Here is a 25,694-nt window from a genome sequence, read left to right on the forward strand (position 1 = left end):
CTAGTTAATAAGCCACTGGAATTCCGTGATAATTCGTAAATCGTCGTTCATGTTAAATTTATGTAGATTTACAACGGCCGGGCTCCCTTAGGAACTGCTGAATGCGGAACTTGTACCGGTTTGGTTAAAAAAAAAATAACGAAGATAAAATTTTCTTTTATAACAGCTTCTGCATACTTAGTGCGCCCTCCTACCGCTACACTTAAAATCTTTCTTTTTCTCGTTTTATCACACATCATTACAACCTCTTGAGGTCGCCATGTAGGACCAAGGAGCCAGCAAGCTTGTCTACTTCCAGATCATAAGCGCAGTACCTGAACCTAGCTCGACTTAGAAGCAGCCTAGCCAGCTGGGTCAGACACTTTCTTGATCGGAACGCCCAACACAACACGTACACATCACTGTGCGCGCATCAATCCATAGAACAATATGGAGTCGAGTAAGTCGAGGAAGAGGAATATCAGGCAAAAGAATGGCAGCAGCGCGAAAGGTAAGAATGATTTCACTCCACCGAGACCTAGGCTTCAGTGCAGCATGCATATCATGAGTGATGTGTGTGTGCCTGCTACTTCCATAACTTCCGGATTCTGGAACATACTTAAACACACAGCAACATGCCGTCCAGCATTGTCTTATTCTTTCTGTAAACTGCAGAGTGCGTATATCTCCGCGGCATCAATCTAGGCTCGTTTTCTAGTTCTGTTGTGCGGACGTCCGGTTTGTAGCAAGTTCGAACTCAAGAAACGATAAGTGCCAACGTGGAAACTTTCCCTACTAAGCTACTGTGATCCATGCCTTCCAAAAAGTGGCAATGAATGGAATCACTTTACCCGTTGCTGCCACGCTCCTCAACTGAGTGTCATATTTCGACGGTACAAAACTTTAATAACGTAGTGTGGTTCAGACAGTAAACGCATGGCGTCTAAATGTCACAAGCACCAAATTACAAGTCCCCTTATTTTAAAGACCTACATTAATCATAGTTGAGAATTACCCCGACAATGAATGTAACTTATGGTAATTCAGCCGCAGACACAGGTTAAATCGCAACGTTTGTTTGCACACATCTTTATCGAGTAACATTGCACGAGCACTCAAGCCCCAAGGTGATGTATTTTTCAATAGATCAGTTGATCTTTTTACAGTGATTTTTGACGCCTATAGATTTCCCAGACAACGTTGCATTGGCACCGCTTTGACAAAAGAGTTCGTGAATAGGTGAAGTCATTGAACTGTCGTGCATGAAGAATTAGTCCACGTCAGCTCTCAGAGTGTATACATAGTTATGTAATCAAGCGTCTATCATGTCCAATGTGATCTTGTGATTTCGAGTTCCTTACTGTCATACTGAGACCTTGAGACAATAACTGTGCCTTGAGACAGGAGATGGCCCTATTCAAAACTTCACACCGTCCATAACACATGTGGAGCAAGCTATCGCTATATTGCATAAAATAAGTAAATTTTTCATACATTTATATGGCCATAATAGTCTCTTTTAATTAATGAGATTCATTAGTGTACTAAGAGATTATGCTTAACCTTTAATTATAAAATACAGAACAATGTGTTCTTCAGTACTGTAAATGTGAATGGCATTAATTTTGTCTCATGCAAGGAAAATGATCAGACATGTCAGGAAGAGCATTGACCAGGTATCCACATCATTTGTATTGTTCAGCTTATTGTGTTATCTTTAAAATTAGCATAACAATAGAATAGAGTTTCAAGGTGAAAAGCCACATTGTCTATTGAATCCTGTAAAGTGTAAGCCCAAAGTTCTGATAACTTACATGAGGATACAGCATATGAGAATTTTGACGTTTCCTTGAGTTCGCAAAAATGTATGTGTCCGTATTCTTCATAAAATTGAATGGAACTAATGTAGTTCTGCAGATAGTGTCATAGTAATATGCCAGTGCTGCTACTTAATACACATGGTTTATTTGTTCAGCAACAGCAGTTTTATTCAATACAGAAAGCTATCAGCAACTATTTGTAGTAGATTGATACTGATACACTGAGGTAATTTAAACATATCGATTATAAGGCTTGTTAAATGTTGTATTATATTTGGGAATACCAAAGTGAAAGCAATGTTTACATTTTGTGCATACATTCGTCCATTGTAAAGTAATTTTTGTGGATTATAGCTAAAGAGGATTAATTGAAACAGGCAGGAGGACTATTTTTGTACATTGTGGGCAGTATCTTTGCTACTTTGTATCCATTATTAACCAGGAAACAGAGATCAGATAGCTGCAATGTGCACAATGTGTGAATTTAATTTGTCACAGCTGTGAGAGAAAATACCAATGTTCTATTGACAAAGGGATAAAGAAAATCTCATAAATTGCTTAAATCACATGAGCTGTGGTATTTTTAGGAATTTCTGTAGTGGAAACCCTTCAACCAAAAGGAATGTATTGTGGCAAATGTGTCCTGTCATCGTTCAGGTGGAATCTACCTCAACCCCATTATGAAATGGTGAATGAATGTGTGGTATTGACAGATCAGCGTTTGTATAACCCTCCGGAGAATTTATTTTCTCAAATATGTCAGTCAATTTTGTAACATATTAGGATTTAGAGTGGTGTGATTGAGGATCTTGCTCCCAGTAAGGACATAAGAGATCTTGCACACAAAGTCACGTTATGTAACGTGTGACCTTCACTGTTAAAATACACACTAGACATACGCATGATACACGTGACAAGCTTGAAGCATGGTGCAGTGTCCTCCAGGCCCATGCATGCATGTGACATTACTTGCTGTGTGTGTTCTGAATGCCTCTCCAACAACAGGCTGTAGACATAAGACAAACAGACAGATTACAATGTTATGCTGGTAGGCATATATGGTAGCTGTGACATAGGAATAACATGAGATATGAAAGTTTTACTTACTACCTATTGTCCAGGCATCAAATCATATGATAATCTTACGGATAGATGTGGATTATAAATTTTTCACCCCATGGCCTGACCATAGTCTGATGTAGCTCTGCATGGCAGGGCTGTGTGTTACCGGCGTTACACGGCCTCCCACCACAGCCCTGCAGACTGATATAGAAAGAACCGCTGGTCCACCTGCTGAAACACGGCGGGCAGTTTATCCGCCGAAAACAGCCGATTTTGAATCCAAAACTTGCATTGATCTTCGTTTTCGAGCACACCCCCTCGCCTGGGTACACGATGTGCCCAGCTGCGCTTGTAAACTCCGCAAAGCCTAATTTTCACTCTCTATGCGAGGGAAGCATTCGTAACCGCCGCCATTGTTATTGTCATTCAACCCATGAGCACTCGGGCGAAAACCAGCCTTGCTAACAAAAGAGCATCGCGCGATATAGAGCTTCTAAAGTCGACGTTCTGAGAGGAGTGGAACAAGAGAAAATTGTGAAATATATAAAATGCTGAAGAGAAAAAGAAAATTATTTTGTCAATAGAAAATAATCATCGTAGATTGTACATAGCTGAGTGGTGGTTAGAAATGATATTTATTACAGTGTGCAACATCGCGATGCTCTTTTGTTAGCAAGGCTGGTTTTCGCCCGAGTGCTCATGGGTTGAATGACAATAACAATGGCGGCGGTTACGAATGCTTCCCTCGCATAGAGAGTGAAAATTAGGCTTTGCGTGAGGTTACAAGCGCGGCTGGGCACATCGTGTACCCAGGCGAGGTGGGTGTGCTCGAAAACGAAGATCAATGCAAGTTTTGGATTCAAAATCGGCTGTTTTCGGCGGATAAACTGCCCGCCGTGTTTCTGCAGGTGGACCAGCGGTTCTTTCTATATCAGTCTGCAGGGCTGTGGTGGGAGGCCGTGTAACGCCGGTAACACACAGCCCTGCCATGCAGAGCTAAGTCTGATGGTGTATTTGTTTCAATCTTGAAGGTGACAGTTCAAATGGTAGCTAGTGTAAATACCACTTGTAGTATGTGGAGTAGCTGACGCTGACGCTCAGGAAAACATAGAGCTACTAATTATAACTAGCTCAATGTGAATTAATCTGTTGGTGAAAACTACATGTGCAAGAATTATCAAAGGTTCAATTCTCGTTAATTAGGAAAAAATATTGTTAATGGTACAATGGTGTGTTACATGTCAATATTGAAATAGGTTAGAGCATGAACCGACCACAGTAGGTGCATGCATGGATATCTATTTTTTACGTCCATGGTGCATGCATATTGAAACACTGTCTCTTTCTGAGTTCTAGGGTCTATAATGCATGATGAAGGCACAGGCTACCCAGACAGTATTAATAAGCCTATTATTGAGTTTTCTCACTGTTTTCTCTATCAGTTCCTCTCCTTTTCTTCATCACAGTCCCTCTATGGATATAGGGACTGTGTCTTCATGCTCTGACTGATCGGAGTAAATAAAATAAACGGTTATATAATCTAACCTAGCCTCTTAACCCTTTATTCATTTTACATACATTACAAGGACGTTTATCTCTCATATACACATCTTGTAATTAATTAGTCAACACAACTAATTATGCTAATCCGTGGACTTATCAAGAGTTGGTCAACATTGCAAAGATAGAGATGTAAATGAAAAAGGAGAAGGTATAAGATCTTGGGAAACGTGTCCCGAGGACGTCCGTAAACCTAGTGGACGCTTATATATTCATGATATGCTCAAACAAACTCTGCTCATTATTCAAAAAAAACGGGAAGTTGGATCGAAAGGAACGCTGAAAACGCGCACGCTTTTCGTTGCCAAGCGCCAAATTCATACATAGCCAAGCAGACATGGCCCTGCTCCATGTAACAAATGCCACCCAGAAAGTATCGACCGACCAAGCAGAAAAAGATCGCCGGAGTGGCCATTTTATGAGCTTTTCAACAAAATTATATAGATGTGTTTCACGTCGTCGTTTTCCGGGAGTGTATATACCAAGTATAATTTACAAACCGTGTCGTGATTCAAGGCACAATGGTGACACATTAGCAGCAGCACGCACTGGAGAATTTTTGCCAGCACTATATATGAATTTTAATCCAGTCACCGTCATTTCTCTGCACTCGCTATTAAATCCATGTCTGCCGGTAACATATCGTTATTTTCTGTCTCAAACTACGTACCAGCAACAGGCCTTTGACGTCAAAGTCGGTTGTTTTCTGATATATGGTAGCAACCAAGCTCATGACTAGAATGACTCTACGGCGTCAAAGAGTTAATCTCGCCGGTTACTTTTTTCGCCTAATAAAAGAGAGTTGGTCGCTACATGGAGCTAGTTCCCAGCTCTATGGTCGCTACTAGTCTAAGGAATTCATCGATTTTCAATGGCGCCTTATGCTGTTCGTGTACACTTCCCGAAAGAAGCGGCGGACGGGCTATAAAACTTCTTTTGTACTGTTAGGCTAGCTGTGGATTTTCGGACGGGATTTCTGCCTTTTACGGCTTGTTTTGACTTTTACGTTTTTTGCACCACAGCCATGGGAACGTCCATGTTCTGCCCGACAGCACGCTTGTCGCAACTTTGTTCGTCGATATTTCGAAACGTTTCCACCCAAATTGCAATTGCCAACACTCATCAACAGCTTGGTTATTAGGGGCCTACCACGACCAGAAATCCGCTCAAAAATCACCAAACTATCGCCGTTTTTCCAGCTTTTTTCCGACATGACTACTTGCAGACCGTTCTTTTTTCTGGCGTACAAGCGATGGGCAAGGCTCAGGGCAGCCCGTCACTAAAGTCACGTCAGCGGTGACCTCGCAACTTCTGAACACAAACTGACATCACCGATGATGTCGGCCACTACGTTAAGAAGCAAGTGAGAATTTTTGCCAGCACTTTGAATTTTTTAAACCAGTCACCGTCATTTCTATTCACTCGCTATTACCTCCATGTCTGCCGGTAACATATCGTTATAGAGAAGTTTAGTTGCAAGTAATTACGTTCCATCATCAGCTCGGGAAGTGTCTTTGTCACATGATAACAAGACTTCGCGTACGTTTAAAACAGACGTTCGGAACGGCAAACAACACCTCTACATATACAAAATGTAGTCATAATTACGTGTAGCATTTTTTAGATATTCTTGATGATTTCCGCGAATTTAGACAGGAAACCTTGTAAACATTGCAAACATCTTTGATATCATAATATTTCGTAGAGTTTGCACCAGCGCAAGAAGTACTTGCTATATGATTTCCTTACATGAACGAAATGTTGTCTCATTCCACTTGTTATCTGACGCCGCCCTAAAGATTTCTCCAAACCACATAAATAACTGTATCAAAGAAAATCGGCCGATTTAATTCGAGGATACAACAAGCTAGAACATTCCTGTCATAGAGAAATTAATGTTTCTTAAAACTTAAACGAATTTCCCATGTTTCGAGAAAAATACAGCAAAATTATCGAGAACGCACAGCTAAACTAAATGACTGACAAAACCCATGCAAACCTTGGCAACACCACCCGATTGAGAGAACAACTCTTAACCACACGAACTTTGACCCCAGTCAAAATCAGACTTGTCCCTGGGAAATATGTTTACAAGTTTGCCCACTTATAAACAACGTAAAGGTCAAAGGTTTCAACTTCCGACTTCCTGCTTTACGGACGTCCTCATGCCATGAACTGCACGCAAGGCACTGGTAGGGTTTGCACTGTTCGCGACCATATACACGTTTGAAATTAGAGTAGCTGGCTCCCCTCGGCCATCGAAATACATTGGCTGCAGTAAAGTTTGGATTAATGGTCATGAATGGCAGCAATTTAGTAATTTCTGAAAACATTTCAGGAGAGCTTCTTACCTTCCCGTTTTAGTAACCTTTCCTATCTTTCGCGATGTTGACCAACCCGTAAAATCTCTGATAAGTCCACGGATTAGCGTAATTAGTTGTGTTGACTAATTAATTACAAGATGTGTATATGAGAGATAAACGTCCTTGTAATGGGTGTAAAATGAATAAAGGGTTTATAAGAGGCTAGGTTAGATTATATAACCGTTTATCTTATTTACTCCGATCAGTCTAAGCATGAAGACACAGTCCCTATATCCACAGAGGGACTGTGATGAAGAAAAAGAGAGGAACTGATAGAGAAAACAGTGAGAAAACTCAATAATGAGCTTATTAATACTGTCTGGGTAGCATGCATGATGAAGGCATGGATTTAGAAGCATGATAAGCTCCATGGTTAGGGCATGATTACTTTACCCCACAGTGGATAGATCTGGACTGTGTTCTTCCCACGGCTGGATGGTAATCTGTTGTTCTTTGAATCCACCTCTACCTCATTCACAGTTTATAAGCTTTGATAAGTTGGAACAACAACCTTTCTGTTTATTGGTCTAATGAATATTTTCTCAGTACATTTGCATGTTGGCATTGTCTGAATTACTTGTTTTTGTGGTTTCTTGCAACATGGAACAAGAAACGTTTCTTGCTCCATGCTTGCAATAAGATATGAAATGACATATTTGTGTGCAAGTTCGATAGTACAGCAGTAGGGAAAAAGGTTATATTGACAATATTCTTGATCAAATATAACTTCTTTAAAAGTAACTGTACTTATTCACTATCATGGTCTAGCTACCCAGGATATTCTATTCATTTGCATACTCAGCTTTCTTCACAGCACACTAAGTTTTTCTTTAAAAAATTAAGAAAATACTGTGCTATTGCATATAATGCGATTATAAGAGTTGTTGAAATAAGTAAAATTGTGGAACTAAAAACACATCTACTTTAGTGTGGCATTGTTAATGACCTTGGCTTCAGAATGGTGAAACCACTCTGACACAGGTGATGATAACATAACAAAATGATTATTTCTCTAAATACAATGTGAAATATCAATTACCAGGACTGTTCAAAAGGGTCAAATTATATTATCATTGTTATTATTATGCCATTATAAATTTTTCTCATTTAAACAAGAAATCAATAAATAATTTGATTTCAGAATTCAAAGATTTATACAAACTGAAACCAAGTGAAAATCAATTGGAGAATGCATCATTTCTAAAATTCACAATAAATTGCTTAGAAATTGCAGTTCTTGAACGCATATACTGCTCAGTTTTATGTGAAGGCGTCTGCGTGCCTCTTCCACTGTCTATGTTTTTACACTAAACGATGGTGTGAGTCCAGTAACCGTGATTAAACTCAAATAAGCAGACACAATTAGTTTGAGCAAACAAGATTGTATTCCATTAAAAAGAAAATTTGTGTGAATGGTATAAGTTGATCAGCAAATACAACACCTATTTAACTTTCAATAGCATACATGTATTACTGTCATTGTCCCTCATCAAGAAGATTGATTTGTAAATAGTGTTGAACACCAACATTTCACTTCCAGGGCACATACATTAATTGTTTGCCTAGTTATGTCGTGGTTGTGCTGACCTTCAATGAGAAATGAGGAAAACATTTTATTGAAATCTTAGTTTTCTGATTTTCAACAAAGTAGAACACTGAGTGTGCCTGTACAAGGTCATGACATAGGCTATAGGCTTCATGTCTATCCTTTGTATTATGTGTATAAAAAAATCAGGGAATACAGAGATAAGACCAAGGCAAGCCCTCAGGGACCCTATCCACTCAGATATAGATTGTTTGATCAAGGAAGTTCTTCCATTACTTGATTTAAATAGGGTATTTTCCCTTTAAATTCAAACTGACTTGCAAAAGTCATAATTAAAATTTGACGGATGTGCTGGAAAGAGTACAAATATATCTTGTAGAATCTGTAAAAGTACATTTGATTGTGGAGTCAGTATTTACATTCATTTTTATAAGCATGAATAGAGTGTGAGTAATTGATGCCTTCCAGTCATTAAGGCAATCAAAATAGTATCAAAATATCCAAGCAATTTATCAAGGAGGTGAAAGCAAAAAGATAATAGCAAAAGTGTTTAGTGTGTAGGATATTTTACTGACTAGAGCTTTATGAACTTTTAGTTTACCATTAGATTCATTGCAACAACTTTATCAGTTTATCAAAGACGACGTTTCGATGAATGTAAACTATGGTAATTTTGTTAAAACTAAATAAACTGTATTAAATATTAACTGCACTAAATATTGAATTCATGTTTGATATTTTAGCCAGCACTAGAAATGTAGGGGCTAACAATACAGGTGAGCAAATTATTTGCATAGATCACCATGTCTGTGAAAGTACACTTGTTTCCAAGCAACAGATGATTATGAACAATCTTACGAATGTTGTAACATTATCACAAAAGCGCTACTAGTATTAAAACCCATCATACAATTTATAGATTCTGTAATCCAATACATGTATTTGCTAATATCAGCTGTTCACCCAAAGTGCATTTGTAATATCATCATATTTCACTCTCCTACCCTATTGTATTTGTACAATAGATCAAGCCTCATTGTTTAGAACAATAGTGAACAATTACACAGGACAGGTGTGACCATAATAGTTGATCCAGTGTCTATTACTTGATAAAAAGATCATTGGTGTCTGTGGCATGACTCCATAGCAGTATTGTTGCTGCTGCTGCAAAGCTCTGTGTTAGTCATTGCAGTCGCACCGTATGTCAATGAATAATTTAAATGTCAAACATCATACAAATATAGAATATTTACTTATTTAAATATCAAACATTGAAAGGTCAAAGAAAATGTCATTTACATAATCAACATGTCAGTATTTTTATTTGACAGCTGTGGTGGTCAAAGCAACCCTCATACCAGCTCTATTGATTATCAGTATTTCTGTAATGTCTTCAAAACTGTTAAAACAGCTTTCCAAATTAGTATCATGGAATTTGATATACCAATGTCTATTGTTATGAAGGGTTTAATGTTATGATAGCAGTCCACGCAGAACCCGTCACTGGTGCGGGAACAATGCCCGCATAAAAAGTGCATTGTGCGCGCACGAAACGAGCATCATTGCCAGCAGTATGCGGGCAGATAAAGTGCAGTGTGCCCGCAGTGTGCGGGCACGATTCGCGCATCGTCACTGTGCGGGCATTGTTGCAATGTGAGCCCCATTCACACCTTGACCTTGAATGTATGGCTGAGTTGAACGCTGTTGCATGTGAATGTAAGTTGGAGTTTCATTCTTGTGACAAAAATTGCAACAAGTGGACGTACAAGTGACTACTGTAGTGCGTGGTTTTTGTCCTTATCGGCTCAGTCAAACTTTGACCTATTGCTGATTGGGTGGGAGTTGCGACGTTTAGTGTCATTTACTAATACTAGTACGATTTTAGGCCGGGGGTAAAGTGAAAACGCTTTACGTACAATGCATGATCTGTTACTGTGAAATTGTTTCTCTGACTTGGTATGCTGTGAAGTTCGAGTCCGATAGAAAATTATCGAATTTCTCAATAAAGATGACATCACTGGTCGTGAGAAGTGGTGTTGAAGAAACTGACTGAGGCTGTGATGGTGACGATATGTACACGTAAGTTGTTGCCATGACCGTAACGCATCGTAGAAGACAAGTCAACACAACAATAAAAATTCTCGATCTGTTTTCTATTTTTCAAAATGTGTACTTTATAACAGAAAGACGATCTATCATGGCAGAAGTGAATGCCTGTTAACTTGAATCACTCTAGTCTATACGAGCTCATATTCTTTTTTCAATTGTCAAAAAAGACGATTTAGAACTAAAAAGCTGAACTTCTGTGACAGTTTCACGGCTTTCTTCCTCTTTTTCATGCCTAATCGTAATCATGACACTTATTTTCGGTTCACATTATCATGTTTATGCCATGCAAGGAGGTCAGAAATAACGTTTCGTTGCTTAATCCCCTGTAGCGCGTCATACTTTCTCGATATACAGTAATCACGGTCCGTCTATCACAATGATATTACCGGTATGTACATGCAGGTGAGGTTGTTTTGTGTGACGCCTGGAAAGACCAAAATTCTACAAGACGCATACTCTTATATGGTTTGGTTTTTCCTTTCGAAGTACGGAACGATTGAACTGAAAATCGCGACTGAGGTTCTGCCTCGTAAACCTGTCCTCGTAAATTTCAATGATTTCACAAGCCGAACGTCTCTATCAGCATTTTTCTAGCCAACTATCACTATTAGTGGCAAAATAAAATGAATAATGTGAGTGGAGTAAACTGACCATGTTCGTTAGTAATAACTTGAATTTTCTCAACAGACATGAAAACAAAATATTCGTTTTGGGCGACAGCGCTCGACGTTTTGCTTTCTTGCCGATCATGCCGATGTTTACAGAGGGTGAAAGGTCGCGCGACAGTACACGTTGGTCGAACCATTATCTAAGTTGCGACAGGAAAATTTCCATGAAGTTTTGATACGTTCCTCGGATATTCCGTACGAAAAATTAAATGGACAACATGGTAGTCGATGTAGAGAAAGTCATGATCATCATACTGCCAACGCAATCATACAAACTACAACGACGCCGCGTATTTTTCATCGCCACCGGTGCTTCACGATGAAGTCGAACATTGAAATTTGTTTCCCGGGTCATTACGACCATCTGAAAGCAAATACTACCGAAAAAAATACGGCTTCTGCTTATATTTTTCATATGAGCTAATACCCGATAAGGTCCAATATTCAAAATTGTTCCCATGCACTCCCAATGAAATTGGGGCCAAAAATCTTGAAAAAATATCACGTCTTTTTTGTGATAACGTCAGACAATACCATGCCAAAAAAGTCCGATGTTCTAAAACTGTTCCAACCCCAACTTTTTAGTGACGAAAACTAAAACATTGTGCCAGTTTCTGATAGTATTTTCCGTTCGAGTCGACACCTGACGAACCGAATTTCAAATGTTTCCTGCCCCCAACTATTGCTGCAGAAAAATATGTCTTTTTCATGTCGTGTTTTACGTTGATCAAATCAAACTCAGTAAAATATGCTCGGTGCGGTGTGTTCAAAATCGTACTCCTACTCTGAACGTTATTAGTATATCACAGTGAAGTCTATTACGTCACCACAGGTCTTCAGTGTCGTTTTATTTTGTGACAGACAGTCGTTCGGGCGACGACATTCCCTCCACATCGAATAAGTATACATTGAGGTACCAGAAGAACGAACTTTCCTGGTTACATTGTGAACAAAAGCTTGGGGCCGAAACGGGAAGAGTTGCCCGGGAAACACGTCAAATTTTGCTACACTGTCGTCCAGATGACCTTGAAGACTTGACGTGGATTGCAATCGCCACCCAGAGCAGACATTGTCCTCAGCCTATTCAATAGCGTCTACGCACTAATCAGCATGATCAGGCGATGGGTCACAAAGGTCATCGAAGTATGCAACAATTTACAGTACAGATTCGCGTCGGCATGATTGTTTAAATAATTGCGATCACATAGCTGTGTATACTATCAAGTTCGGAAACACTTTTAAAGGAATAAATATACTTTTTTACAAAATTAATTCCGTACTTTTTTGAAGGAATCATAAATCCATGAACTTAATGTTTCGAATCTGCACCTGGGTTATTGTTTAGATGAACTCAACCACGCTGAAACACTGCCAACTTCAGTCATAACTTCAGTGCAATGGGTAGTCATAACGAAAGAACGATGTCGCTTCTCTCATCAACGTGTCAAAGAAAGTCACATTTTAGTGTTGAAGTAAAGCAGACGTATAATCACTACTTGTAGAAACAACGTACCGCATACCGACATTGGATGTTTTTTGATAATACCGCATGCTGGTATCAGCCTTGATCCACGGATACATCAGCACCAAAAAAATCTCTAACTTTCCGAGGTTTGTGTTACAGTCGGTACGATTTAAAAATACTTGCGATTAAATCGTTGTTTGACGCAGTTTTAAATGTCGTCAATGCATTTGACTATTCAAAAACTAAAAGAAAATAAAGTTAATGTGCCACATAACAAGTTGGCCTTTTAAGGGCCACCAAATTTTGAAGAAGAATTACGAATAAAAGTTTGGAATAAATGAGACTCACACAAGGATTTCAAAGGTTATGTTTTTATTTCCACCCCCTAAAAAGTGAAAACTCAGAACCGGCGATTGTCTGAATATTACACCTAATTAAAACTGCAATAAAAGGTTTTGGGCGGGGCGCTAACGCGGAGATGTATGACACCAATTTTCACATACGGAGAACTTCTGGAAATGTATTGTTTATGACACATTCTCCACGGGTTATGCGATTTATTGAAGTACATGTTCGTCGTCTTTGAGTTTGCAGAATTGAATAACGTTGACAGTATATAGCCTGGATATGTATGGGAAAATGTATGGTGCGTTTTTACACCGACAATGACAACTTTTGAGGTATTTTTTGCTATTTCCATCATTTTATATGACTCGAATCTTTGGTTCAAAGTGAAAGTTCGGCATGTAAAATGTTTTATTCTACAAGACCGCATCGGTCAACAGTCAATGGTCTACACGTCGCATGGTCGCTATGGAAACCAGCAGTTTCCAAGAATAGCAGGCAATTCCTCGAAGCATTATGCTCCATGGGACTTTGTCGGACCACGGTCCCACAGAGGGCTTTCAATTCGACAAAATGGAATTATTCACGTTTATTATCTGTCACTTCTGAACGTCAAATACATGTTGTCGAACCACGGTCCCACAGAGGGCTTTCAATTCGACAAAATGGAATTATTCACGTTTATTATCTGTCACTTCTGAACGTCAAATACATGTTGACCACGAAATAAGTTCAGTCAAGTTACTTCAATTTGTAAATTTTGGTACATTTACATTTCAATGTATGTTTGACTCGTCATGAAACAAAGGTCGCAGTTCGGGTCAAAGGACGTTCACGCAGGAGACAGTATATCGACACGAGTCTAAAAAAAACTCCGAAAATTTTTAACGTTTTTTAAAGCCGATAGACGCAAGTTGCTGTGAAGACCAGCATCCCAAAACTGACAGAAAGCGTCTCAGATTTAGTTCTATAGTATGTATCGCATCGATATAGGTAAAAATGTTATGCTTTTAACTTTCTACAAACTGTGGAGGGACGGTACATCATAATACAATACAGGACCTGTATAAATGTTCAGAACTTCTGTCGTCATATTTCCCGGTCGGATAAAGCCGCCTGCTTTAATTCACCGAAACCTAGAATTGTATTTTACACGATGACTACAGAGGCAGATTCGGGCTTAGCGGTAGCCATATTTGCTTGGAATGCCCGATCGGACAGGGCATGCAGTTTGCAGTCTGGACACTTTCGCGACTTATAGGTCATTTTGGAACAAGGTTTTCTCGTTTCACATTCTGGCATCTCAGTGCCTGGATTAGTCGTAGAGTGTACTACTGACCCTCTTTCAACACAGTGCATGCGTGATGGCTCAGATATTTTTGAAAATGGACCCGCACCGGACAGATCGCGGATGTATTTTTGTACGTGACATCCATGGACCACGGTCCCTCTACAAAACTCTGACTTAGCATCTCAGCAAAATGGTTCGCCGATTCGGCTACATTCGAAACTTCAGTCCGATTTTTTTGGTGACAAACACGGCAGAATTTGCAAGAAAAATCAGTAAGCCAATGAAAACACTTGCATTTTCCTACGACATCACCGCTGACTTTACTTTTACTTCAGTATGATAGTGACTCCATATTGCTAACTGCTGTGTCTACTATTGACAGTCGGATCCAGAGCAAAGTCGTTCGTGTAATCGTAAAAGTTCAGGACAAAAATACAAGCTGTTGATTTCAAAAACAAATTTTATTTCGATGCTAGTTGTTATTTCCTGGTCTCTCTCTCTTTCCTTACCTGTGTAAAAAGGATGCGTTATTTCAAATACAACAAATTGACCGGGCAACAATTCAAAACTTGTTATTCTTCACCCTCCCTAATATAAAATGGTTTACAATCTGGTGCTTCTATGTATCAGGTTTCGCCATCATGCTTCAGCTCATTTACGATGTCTACTCTACGGCAAATTCCCCTGGCATATTGCATAACAATGTGGTCTGTGCCTATGATATTACTGATACGTGTCATGAACTTATTTATTGTAAATGGCCACAATAATGTTCACTTGTTGCAATTTTTCACAAAGCACGTCCAACCACGGTCTACAGGTCCGTGTTCCAACCTTAGACCACGATCCGTGAGGTCTAGTGTCGAGGTCCAGCAGAGTTTGAGGTAGATTTCTTCGGAGCTCTACGCATACTGTACCCATGTGATAATATCTTACTGTGACCTGTTTACGACTAAGATTAAGAGTTGCCTTAGGCAGACAAAGAGAGTTTGGAGCTGTTTTATGACTCAAGATTATTCAGTTACTCCCAGCCGCCGCTATTTCAGTTAGGCAAGTGTAGCAATGTTGTCACCGACAACTACCTCAGCGTGCACATTTTTTTAGTTCAATACCCGCATTGTGCTGGCACATTTTGTTCAGTGCGCGCACAGTGCCCGTAAAGTGCTCGCACGTGCTCCTAAAATGCTGGCACTTCACACCTGATTGTGCTGGCATAATGCGCTAAGAGTGCTGGCATTGTGCTCGCAAAATGCCAGCACAATGACAGGTTCTGCGTGGACTGTACTGTATGATAGCAGCCAGGCAGTGTTATTTATATACTTGTATTTGATGTACAAGTGAGTTTACATCTCAGTAGGTGGATACAACTTTAAACATCAGTCCTGTAGTGTACCTAACGTGAGAGAAATATCATGCCAGTAAGGGCTGTTCATAGCTGCTGATACGTGTATACATATGTTACATCCTGGTATGGTGATATCACCTTCCCTGTGTATTCTAGAATGATAATATTGTCAGCTTTGGAATAATCATTATCCAGATAAGCTGATTGAAGGTACAATACCATCTCTCTAAAAAGCATCGCTGCATTTTACTTAAAATTATACGAATAGACAAGTAACTTGGTGATACATAACTGTTTCACCACCATGGTTAGGTTCTAATTTAAACCATTGAACTATTCACAATGAAATGGGCTGAACAGGTTAAGCCAAACAGAAAAGATGCACTGTGTTTGTTGTCTTGGTAACGCTTTTATGAATTTGAAATTCCACCTGTGTTTAATTCATATAACATCTGTACTGAGGGTTAGTTCTCCATTGAAAATGTTACCATGGAGATGATGCAGGGCTGTTGAATATCCCAAACCCCAGCATGTTATCGACATCAGTACAATGGAGTTAATTTGTCTTGCTAAAGTTTGGAATAAATTTGATAACACCTCAGAACATTCTCCACTACATTTGAATGATCATTGCTGGTGACTCCCTAGAAATTTCAAAAATAAAACATCAAAAAATCAACTCGTCCAGGTAGTCGGTAACCCTTAAAGGTCTGGTGAAATGCCCATGTTGCAAAATCACAAAAAATACAGTTGATGGTCTATAAAACAGTTACATTCATTTCTTTTTTCGTTTAGCGCGCGTCATTATGAAATATGGCAAAAGAAAAATGCAATGTGGGTGTGTCCCCCGAGCCTCTCCAGTCGATTCGGCTTTCCGAAGTTCGCCCGACTCCGTATCTCATAATGGATAAAGTAAAGTATTTCACACCTCTGTAAGCTCTCCACGGGGGTAACTTCTACGGTTTCCGCTTACATGATCAGGACAGCGTCCTCCTTCACTATGGGAAGACGTTGTTCTTTTGGTGGCTGTGACAGCGGCAAGAACATGAACGGCTCAACTGTAAACTTTTTCAGTGTTGAGTGTTTGAACCATAATGTGCTTGTCTCTTCTGGTTCGTACGATCGGCCACGGTCCCTCGGCTGAGCCTGCCTCGCTACTCGCTACACAGAAGGTTGGGACCGTAATGCAAATCAACTGCATGAACACCAACACTGAACGTTGTGACTGCCACTTATAAAATGCACTAGTCTACAACACGGAACGTCTGGACCGCAATGCAAATCGACAGTAACTTAAAACGTAAATGGGACCGTGATTAAAATGAACTACAACACGGAAGGTTGGGACCGCGATGCAAATCAGCTGCATGAACAGCAACACTGAACGTTGAGACTACCATTAAAACGAACAACAACACGGAACGTAGAGATCGCGATACAAATCATGGAGGTAGAGTCCTCCCTGATACAAATCGACCGGACGCGTCGTTGGGACGGCGATTACATTGAAGAACAAGGGGGAATACCGGACCACTAGGACTGGACCGCGATGCAAATCGACCGCAACATGGAATTACAATGCACAACACAGGACATCTAAACCGCAATGTAAATCAACTGCAACACCGAACCTTGTTGCCTCGATTAAAATGCTTATGTCTGCTATGTATAGCAAAAGTTTCAATTCTCACGAGCGAGCGTTCCTATGCCTGCTGTACACTAGACAAAATGACGTCAAATTTATCGCGAGGGCTCGATTGCGTGTGTCAAGTTTCAATTCTCGCGAGAGCCATGTATGCATGTTGTACACCAGACTACATGACGTCAAATCTCTCGCGAGACTTGGCTCGATTGCAAATATGTACGACGGAAAGAACGCAATAATACGGAAGTAGACACAGTTTTTGTGAATCGCCGAGAGAGAAGCACAGATTAAACAAAAGACTAAAAAACCCACGTTGTTCTTTATTTTACCATATTTCTTAAACAAAAATCAGCTTCACCACTGTGGCGAATTAGGAAAGATTTTTTTCGCCACTTCGGATTTCGATTCGCATTGGCGAACGAACGTGGCGAATGGGCAGCACGAACACTGAGGCTGTTTTGTTAGCGGATACCGGGCAAAGATAAGGCGACGTTGGACCGCTATTCGATGTAAATGAACACACCTGTGACGTCACAGACGGCCAACCATGATCCCCGCTGCGGGCGTGACCTGAGTGTCGCAAAATGACCCCATGAAAGCCGCGCATAGAAATATCAAAAAAATTAACACTTCTGCGTACTTTTAGGTTGCAATTATGTTGCGAGTGTAATAGTATTGACCCCCTGCAAGATATTCAGTCACATGAACGGGACCATTTCACCAGACCCTTAAGGTTGAATGGATGAAGATTCTATCGATAACCTGCTGACCTCTGGTATAAGTATAACTTAAAGCCATAAAGAACATGTCTCAATGGATGATAATTTGCATAAATAAAGATTACAGCCTGTATGAATGAAGTAGTTTTGTGGAGGGTCTATGGTAAAATGTATTTCAGATCCAAAGTCACATCTCATTCCTCATGAGAAATGTTTTCTTGGTATATTGTAAATAAAAATGAAGACTTAAAGTTTTGCTCAAACTTTCCTCAGTGAAACTTTCAACCATTCTTGTTTAAAATCTACAACAAAAATCAGGGGTCAAAATGGAAATTTTGTAACTAGAGAGAAAAGTTACCTTTATGTTTACCAATATTTGAAATTAAAAATGGCCACCATCCCTGTGTTAACTCCACCATGGGGAAAAATTAATTTTTGGTTTTCACAGAAAGAGGATGGTGAAAATTTTATTTATTTAAAAAGCTAAAAATGAGCAACATAAGTGGTAGATCAGAAAAGTATTTCAAAAAATGGAGAGACCAAATATCTGTAACTGAGACGCATTACATCAGAAAAAGACAATCATAGTGTCACATCAGAGATTTTGCAGAATGCCTACCATCAAAACCCTTCCACAAGATATTTTCAGCTGTTCTTAATCTATCTCTTGTTTGATGCTCAGTTTGCCTAGAGTAGAAATACATGTATGAATGTACCTGCAAATCTAAAGGCACAAATGTAATATTGATGTACCTATACAAACAATGCAAACCATCAGTATGCAAATGTAATCATGTAATTCTCATGAAGTGATCAACTTTGATGCAGTGGTTGAGTACGCTATTGAATGAGAAGACAGAGCTGTAAATTCACTAAAAGTTACAGCTCTTACTGCCATTTTCTGTGATATGTGAATATCAGTTAGATGTGATTGATATGTGATTCCCCACATGTCTAGAACATATGTTATGTGAGGCTGGATTAAAGCTTTGTAGATAAAAAACAACAATATAGTATACTGTTGTATGTAATATTGCCTGAGTTTGAAAACAATACCGACTTTTTCCCTGACTGTGGATTTTAACATTTCAATATGAGACCATGTGAGATGCATGTTTAATATAATTTCAACAAATGAAGTAGCTTCAACTTTTTCAATAAGATATAAATGGTGTGATCCTCCAAGGGCTATGGTTCCGTTCAATGCTTTTAAACAAGATGTATTTAGTATTGACACAATTTGTGGTGAGTTTCTTCGCATTGTACCAATCTTTCACTGTTCTCGATTGTAAATCCAAGTGATTGAGGTTGATATCAATGTGATTTTCAGCAGAATGTGTGAAACAGATTTGTGACATCAGCAAACAAGTGGAATTCAGAAAAAAGGTGGCTGAATGAGCTATGTCAATAATAAACAGTGAAAATAACGTAGGGCTCAAAACAGACACCTGTGGTACTCCACACTCAATACTATTAAGGATCATTGCAGTACATGTATTATTATTGACAGAAACAATTAACATCTATAGTGTATGCTGAGAAATCCATTAAGATGTAACTAGTTGTTCAATAATACTTAATAGCCTTGAAATATACCCTTGTAATTTGTTCATCAGTGTTGGCAAATCACTGAATGACATGTGACCAAGCTGTTTAGAGTAACATAGAAGAAAGCAAGGACAAGTTTAGAAAATGCATTTAGGAAGATATCAATGGGATCTGTCCATGCAATGTGCTACTGAATATTCACAGGAACTCAAATACCATTCATTGAATGTGTGATAAGGAGCCTTCAAATAAACTGCAAGAGATTCAAGAGATACTGACAAATCTGCAATATGTTGATTATAGTTTATTATATTATATCATGCTACCATGCGCCATTCTGATTGGACGAGAGCTGCATTCCACCGATGCTAAAATACTGTTTTAGCACTGATAGCGGTGGTAAAACGGGCCCCTAAACCGGCATTTTCGAAAATTGCCAGGTCGGTGCATTTGAACGTACTATCTAAACCGTAGACCCTCGAGAAAAACCTAAACAGTCCACTTTGTATGAAAGACCGACGACCGAATTTTGATACACAGATAAAGTGTGGGTCTGTAACTCACCTCTCGGTGTAAATAAGTTTGGATACATGATGAAAGACATCTCTGAAGCAGCACATTCGGAGTGTGATGCACACAAATATTGGGGCGACATAGCGCACCGTGAACTTTGCTGTATACGCGTATGCGGTACAGAATGAGACAAATCTATTTTTAGTATGCCAAAAAAGCCAGGACTATTGTTCTTATGTAAATTTACGAAAAAAATTGTTACTTTTTTCTTTTGATGTGAACTCTTGACCCATTTTCTGTGCGACTGCAGCAGGTATTTATGTTCGTGTTGCATGCGAATAAAATGCAATGTCGATATGAATGTAATGCGTATTTTTCCGTAGGATACTGTTTGCCTATACGTAATCCCGACTTATAAAAATGCTCGCTCTCGGGCGCAGAATTTCCGACGTTCAATCTCTCAGCTGTCCGTTTTCTGCATTTGGGGCTTAGAGTGATGAAAATACCCAAGTAAGACAACAAAGACACGCAAGTTGATATAATATAATAGCAATAACCCCCTTCGCAGGAGGGTATACACTCGATTTTGGTACAATTCGCTCCATATAGCACTCGCCTATCGGCTCGTGCTATATGTCGCGCATTGTACCAAATCTCGTGTATACCCTCCTGCGGCGGGGGTTATTGCTTAATTATACATGGAGATTATGCCATTCATTTTATGCATCAAATATAAAAAGGATAGTGATTTCATTTCTATCTAAAGTAATGGTGAAATGGAGAGATTTCTTCAGAGAGAATTGTGATACTAACACTCACAGCAACATTTTGCAAGCACATATTCTTTAACCCTTTTCCTGCCAAGTCAGTGAAATCCGCTCGAAATTCGGTGTAGCCAGGTGACCGTTATTCTACCAACCTGGTGGAAATCAGGCCCTTTTTGGGTACCCCCTTTCCTGCCAAGTCGACGGTACTACGTTTTGCTATCCCCTGTGCGTTTAGGGTCATCCGAGGAGAGGTTTTCTGACAAGGAACGCCTTTTCCCCTCGAAATGGGTTCGCAGGGAGTCGATAGACAGGAAAGGTGCAGAAACCTGTCCGCCAGTCCCCCACACCCGAGGGGGGGCTGGGTTTTTTTTACCGCTTTTTAGCGGACTTGGCAGGATAGCATGGTGACGTTTTCTGGCGGAGTTGGACGTACTTGGCTGCCTGGCACTATAGAGATTGCTGCCGAACTTGACCAACTCGGCAATGCTAATCTAGAAGGCTACCTCTTGCAAACGACTTGGCAGATGGTGCCGATGGTGCGAGACGAAAGTCACTTATTCAGTTGTGCGTGACTGAAAATGAGAACATATTTTTGACGGGACGGCTTGACTTGTTCCTCCGATGGAACGGATATGAACGACTCGGAAATACCATTACAAACTGGTGTCCAACGTACTAAGATGGGCTTCAGCTCTGCAAGTTCAAGCCAGGCAACTTCCTTCACCGCCTTGGCCGTGCCATTCAATGGACGTGGCTTTGGATTTTCTATTTATTCCATCGTCCGAAGTATTGGCTCTGGTTTGCAGGCAAACGTTTCCTCTTGCCGACGCATTGGTAACTGTACGTACGCTGTTTGCGTACGGAGAATTCAAAGGGGACATGAGGTCAATGCTACGGGATACCGCCTGCACTTAGCAGGGACTGCTTTTGTTATGCAAACCAGCTAGTAGTACAATGGCCGTCAGGCATGTGGACACGTCGATGGCTAGAACAATGGAGGCATATTGCGTTGTACCCGTGCATCGCAAAAGTGAGACTGATGACTTGGGTGTAGTGACTGGTTATCACTAGTTAGCTGCAGCCCAAGCCATAACGGTACAAAACCGTACCTGACTGAGGACCACTCGATTAAGTCGTTAATGAACGGTAACACTAGTAAGCCAACTCCCAAATGAGCTGGTCAAACTACGTGAAGCTGTGCTTCAATGGCTCAGCCATGTCGTTAATACAAAGGCAAAAGCATAGTTTTTGTGCTACACTGCCAAGTCGTTGAAGGTACGTATTCAATTGACCCTACCCTGGGGAAACAGGACAGGTTTGCCGGTGCTGCTGCACCCCTAGCACGACCCCCCCAGGGTCTCTGACTAACAGACGAGTGAGCTGATGTTTGTGCCTAGCGGACGTGCGCAATACTGAAGGAGTTTATTTCCGAAAAAATAACATGAAACGGCAATAAAATGATGCACTCCCAGGGGCAAACAAAGCCGGTGACCTCAAATTTTTTCTGCAGTAACCCTTGAGCTCCTTCCCCTGTCTAAGGGCATGTGAGATTATCGAAGTCTAACACGTATAAGTAGGGCTAAAACTACCCTGAAAATGGGCGTTTCTACCAAAATGCCTGGCAGGATAACGTGCAGGAGAGCCAATCTTTTGCAGGCACGGAAAAGGGGCCGTTTTCTACTCACTTGGCAGGATAACGGACAAGGGCGCTCGGCAGGAAAAGGGTTAATAAAATGTTTGTATCCCAAGTACTGGTGTGTATATGTGCACCATGTGTATTCTGCTTGAATGTATACAAAAGAATACTTCAGAAATACTGCATATTTGTGTATATAAGGAAATACAGAAAGCAGTTACTTTGTCAGAATAGAAGGCAAATTGAGCCAAAATGTATAGTAACAGTGTACTGTATTTTCTCTTTCCTTATCTTGTACAGAATCACCGAAAAGTAAGAAGTCATCATCAAAATCATCGTCGTCGTCATCATCAGCATCAGCATCATCATCTGGTGGCAGTGGATTATACATTGTTCTAGCTGTGGTGGTAGTTGTTGTGGCGGCAGCTGCAGCGGCATATTACTTTGATGTTGTAGATTTCAAACAGTTAATTGGTAAGTAAGAAACTATTGCAAGATATAAAGCAATATGTTTACTGTTTCAGATACTCTACCAGTATTGATATTCTTATATATAATCCCATGGTATTTTTCTCTGTTTGACGTCATCGTATACGAGTGTTTTTCGCGGAGCCGTTCAACTTCGAGCCGAAGGCGAGAAGTTGTGCGGCTCCGCGAAAAACACGAGTATACGATGACGTCAAACAGAGAAAAATACCATGGGATTATATATTTATCACATGAACATCTTCTTATTTTTCTTTTGATGTGAATGGATCAAATTATCGTAACAAATTGCATTAATTTCGTCGCTATTTGTGTTTTACTTACGCGGATTACTTTCATTTAAAGAGTAAAGCGGCCCGTCACCCAGGAGATACTTTCATTCATAAATCCCATCAAGCTGAAATTTGCTACATGAAATGGTATCTCCACCAACCAGACATACGGATTCTGTCACGTGCACCTGTCAATCATTGTCTCGCGCTGTACCGATGCCAAGGCAAGTCGGCCATCGGTACGCCGCGTACGGTACGGTGCATGGTGGACATAACTTTCATCGTACTAGCGACGGATAGCCATAGTATTCAGAGTTATTCAGAATATTTACAAATAGATTTTTGAAGTAAATGCAACGACACGATCGAAACAGTAATTCTCATTCTCAGAGATTCCGTGGCTTTTCAAAATATCACACAAGTTTACGACCGTGGCGAGCGCGAAATATTCTGTTCGATGACACACAGAGTGTACCTCATTGCATGTTTATGCCCACAACGCTGCCGTCACCGGTCTCTGCCATGCCGGTGTCAACTCGTTAATCCCGATCTCGGTCGTCAATGTTTTCGTATTAAGGACTTTGATGTTTGCAGTGACACATATCTCACCCGTAATACATGTACATCCTAATTTTACTTGACGGAAACTCTGCTTTGAGTGTTGTCTGAGTCAACTTTCGGAGTACATCGGATTCCACAGATATGTCTTCGCTATACAGCCTTACGCCGCGCTACAGGTTTGATTCCGAGCAAGAATTTACAGAATTTGTTGTATGATGAAGGAAATTTATCGTTTTTAGTCGAATGACTTTATGCTTGTGCCTGTATGTCGCTTTCCCCGAAGATTATACTGTACTCATTTATTCAGTTGAACTTCCGTTGAGGTGTAGATTTCAGGTTTATCGCCAACCGGGATCGCCAGGTACGACGTCCACATTGAGCGTTACGAGGCGACGTGGCTGGATCGGCGGTATTAGGGGCGGTATCCCCATTCGATTCCCGATAACAGCTATAGTTTTAATAGCGACTAGAAATTTCGCTGGACATGCCTTTTATGTTTCCATGTGTGGATTTATTGGGTCACCTTTTTTGTAAAAATGTCATGAGAGCACGGCATCGATCACGACAAATCGGTCTATGTTTACGTCGCGACCCGCATAGTGTATGAACGGTACCATGCAAGAAAAAGTTCCGGTTGATGACGTACAACAGGGGTAATTCGGATTTCTTATCCGTCCTGTTCTACGTCACACAGGTGGGAATTCGGGCCAGTTCATGTGAAATGCTTCCTATTCATAACATTAATTTGTGATTTGTCGCATTTTGTGTTCAAATATTTGTCCAAGGTAGTAATGAGCAAAGAGATAAGATATCATATGCATGCTCCAAGTCCTCCCCATTTCCCCATCACTCAATAAAGATGTTACAGAATGTCAGTTTTAAAATCTCACATTTAATGTTGTGGGCCAAATGCAGACAACTTTGCGACAGCACTGTGAGTCTGCCAATGATTACATTTATTATTTGCAGTTTGTGCTGTATTTCCTTCAAAATATTTTACCAGTGTGTGGTTTTGAAAGGCTGAATGTGATAGAAATATGTAAAGTCTTGTTTCTTCTCCAAGGTGCCAAAGATGAAGATCTTGTTGTCCAACCACTCAAAAAGAAACAAAAACCAAAGAGAGAAGAAGAAACGAGTCAGGAAACTAAACCTGATTCTAAACCTGTGAAAGAAGACAAACAAAAGGACAAAAAACCTCCTGAGAAGCAGAAAGAAAAGAAGAAAGAGCCAACTCCAAAAGATAGCAAAGCAAAGGAAGATGAAAAACCTGCCAAAGACAAGAAAGAAAGCCAACCACCAGTCAAAAAGGAACCTGAGCCAGTGAAGGAAGAAACTAAGAAGGACATACCTCCCCCACCGAAAAAAGAAGAAACACCACCTGTAAAAGAAGAGGTAAAGAAAGAAACTCCTCAACCTCCAAAGAAAGAGGAAAAGGCACCTGTGAAGGAAGATATAAAAAAAGAAGCCCCTTCCCTCCAAAGAAAGATGCAGTACCACCAGTTAAAGAAGAGGTGAAAAAAGAAGCCCCTCCAAAGAAAGAGGAAGTACCTCCAGTTAAAGAGGAGGTGAAGAAAGACACACCTCCCCCACCAAAGAAGGAGGAAAAGGCACCTGCAAAGGAAGATATCAAAAAAGAAGCCCCTCCCCCTCTAAAGAAAGAGGAAGTACCTCCAGTTAAAGAGGAGGTGAAGAAAGACACACCTCCCCCACCAAAGAAGGAGGAAAAGGCACCTGTGAAGGAAGATATCAAAAAAGAAGCCCCTCCAAAGAAAGAGGAAGTACCTCCAGTTAAAGAGGAGGTGAAGAAAGACACACCTCCCCCACCAAAGAAGGAGGAAAAGGCACCTGCAAAGGAAGATATCAAAAAAGAAGCCCCTCTAAAGAAAGATCAAGTACCTCCAGTTAAAGAGGAGGTGAAGAAAGACACACCTCCCCCACCAAAGAAGGAGGAAAAGGCACCTGCGAAGGAAGATATCAAAAAAGAAGCCCCTCCC

The 25,694-nt window shown here is 40.3% G+C and overlaps 1 protein-coding gene across 1 annotated transcript; it reads left to right on the forward strand.

Moving 5' to 3' along the window:
• Window positions 1-258: 258 nt before the first annotated feature.
• On the forward strand, window positions 259-25,693 carry LOC139116182 (uncharacterized). Its single transcript, XM_070678737.1, has 3 exons — window positions 259-490; window positions 22,682-22,855; window positions 24,764-25,693. Exons 1-3 carry the CDS (start codon window positions 430-432, stop codon window positions 25,213-25,215), a joined length of 687 nt encoding a protein of 228 aa, XP_070534838.1. The 5' UTR covers window positions 259-429; the 3' UTR covers window positions 25,216-25,693.
• Window position 25,694: the final 1 nt, after the last annotated feature.

Source organism: Ptychodera flava, chromosome 17 (assembly GCF_041260155.1).
Source record: "Ptychodera flava strain L36383 chromosome 17, AS_Pfla_20210202, whole genome shotgun sequence".
Taxonomy (NCBI): domain Eukaryota; kingdom Metazoa; phylum Hemichordata; class Enteropneusta; family Ptychoderidae; genus Ptychodera; species Ptychodera flava.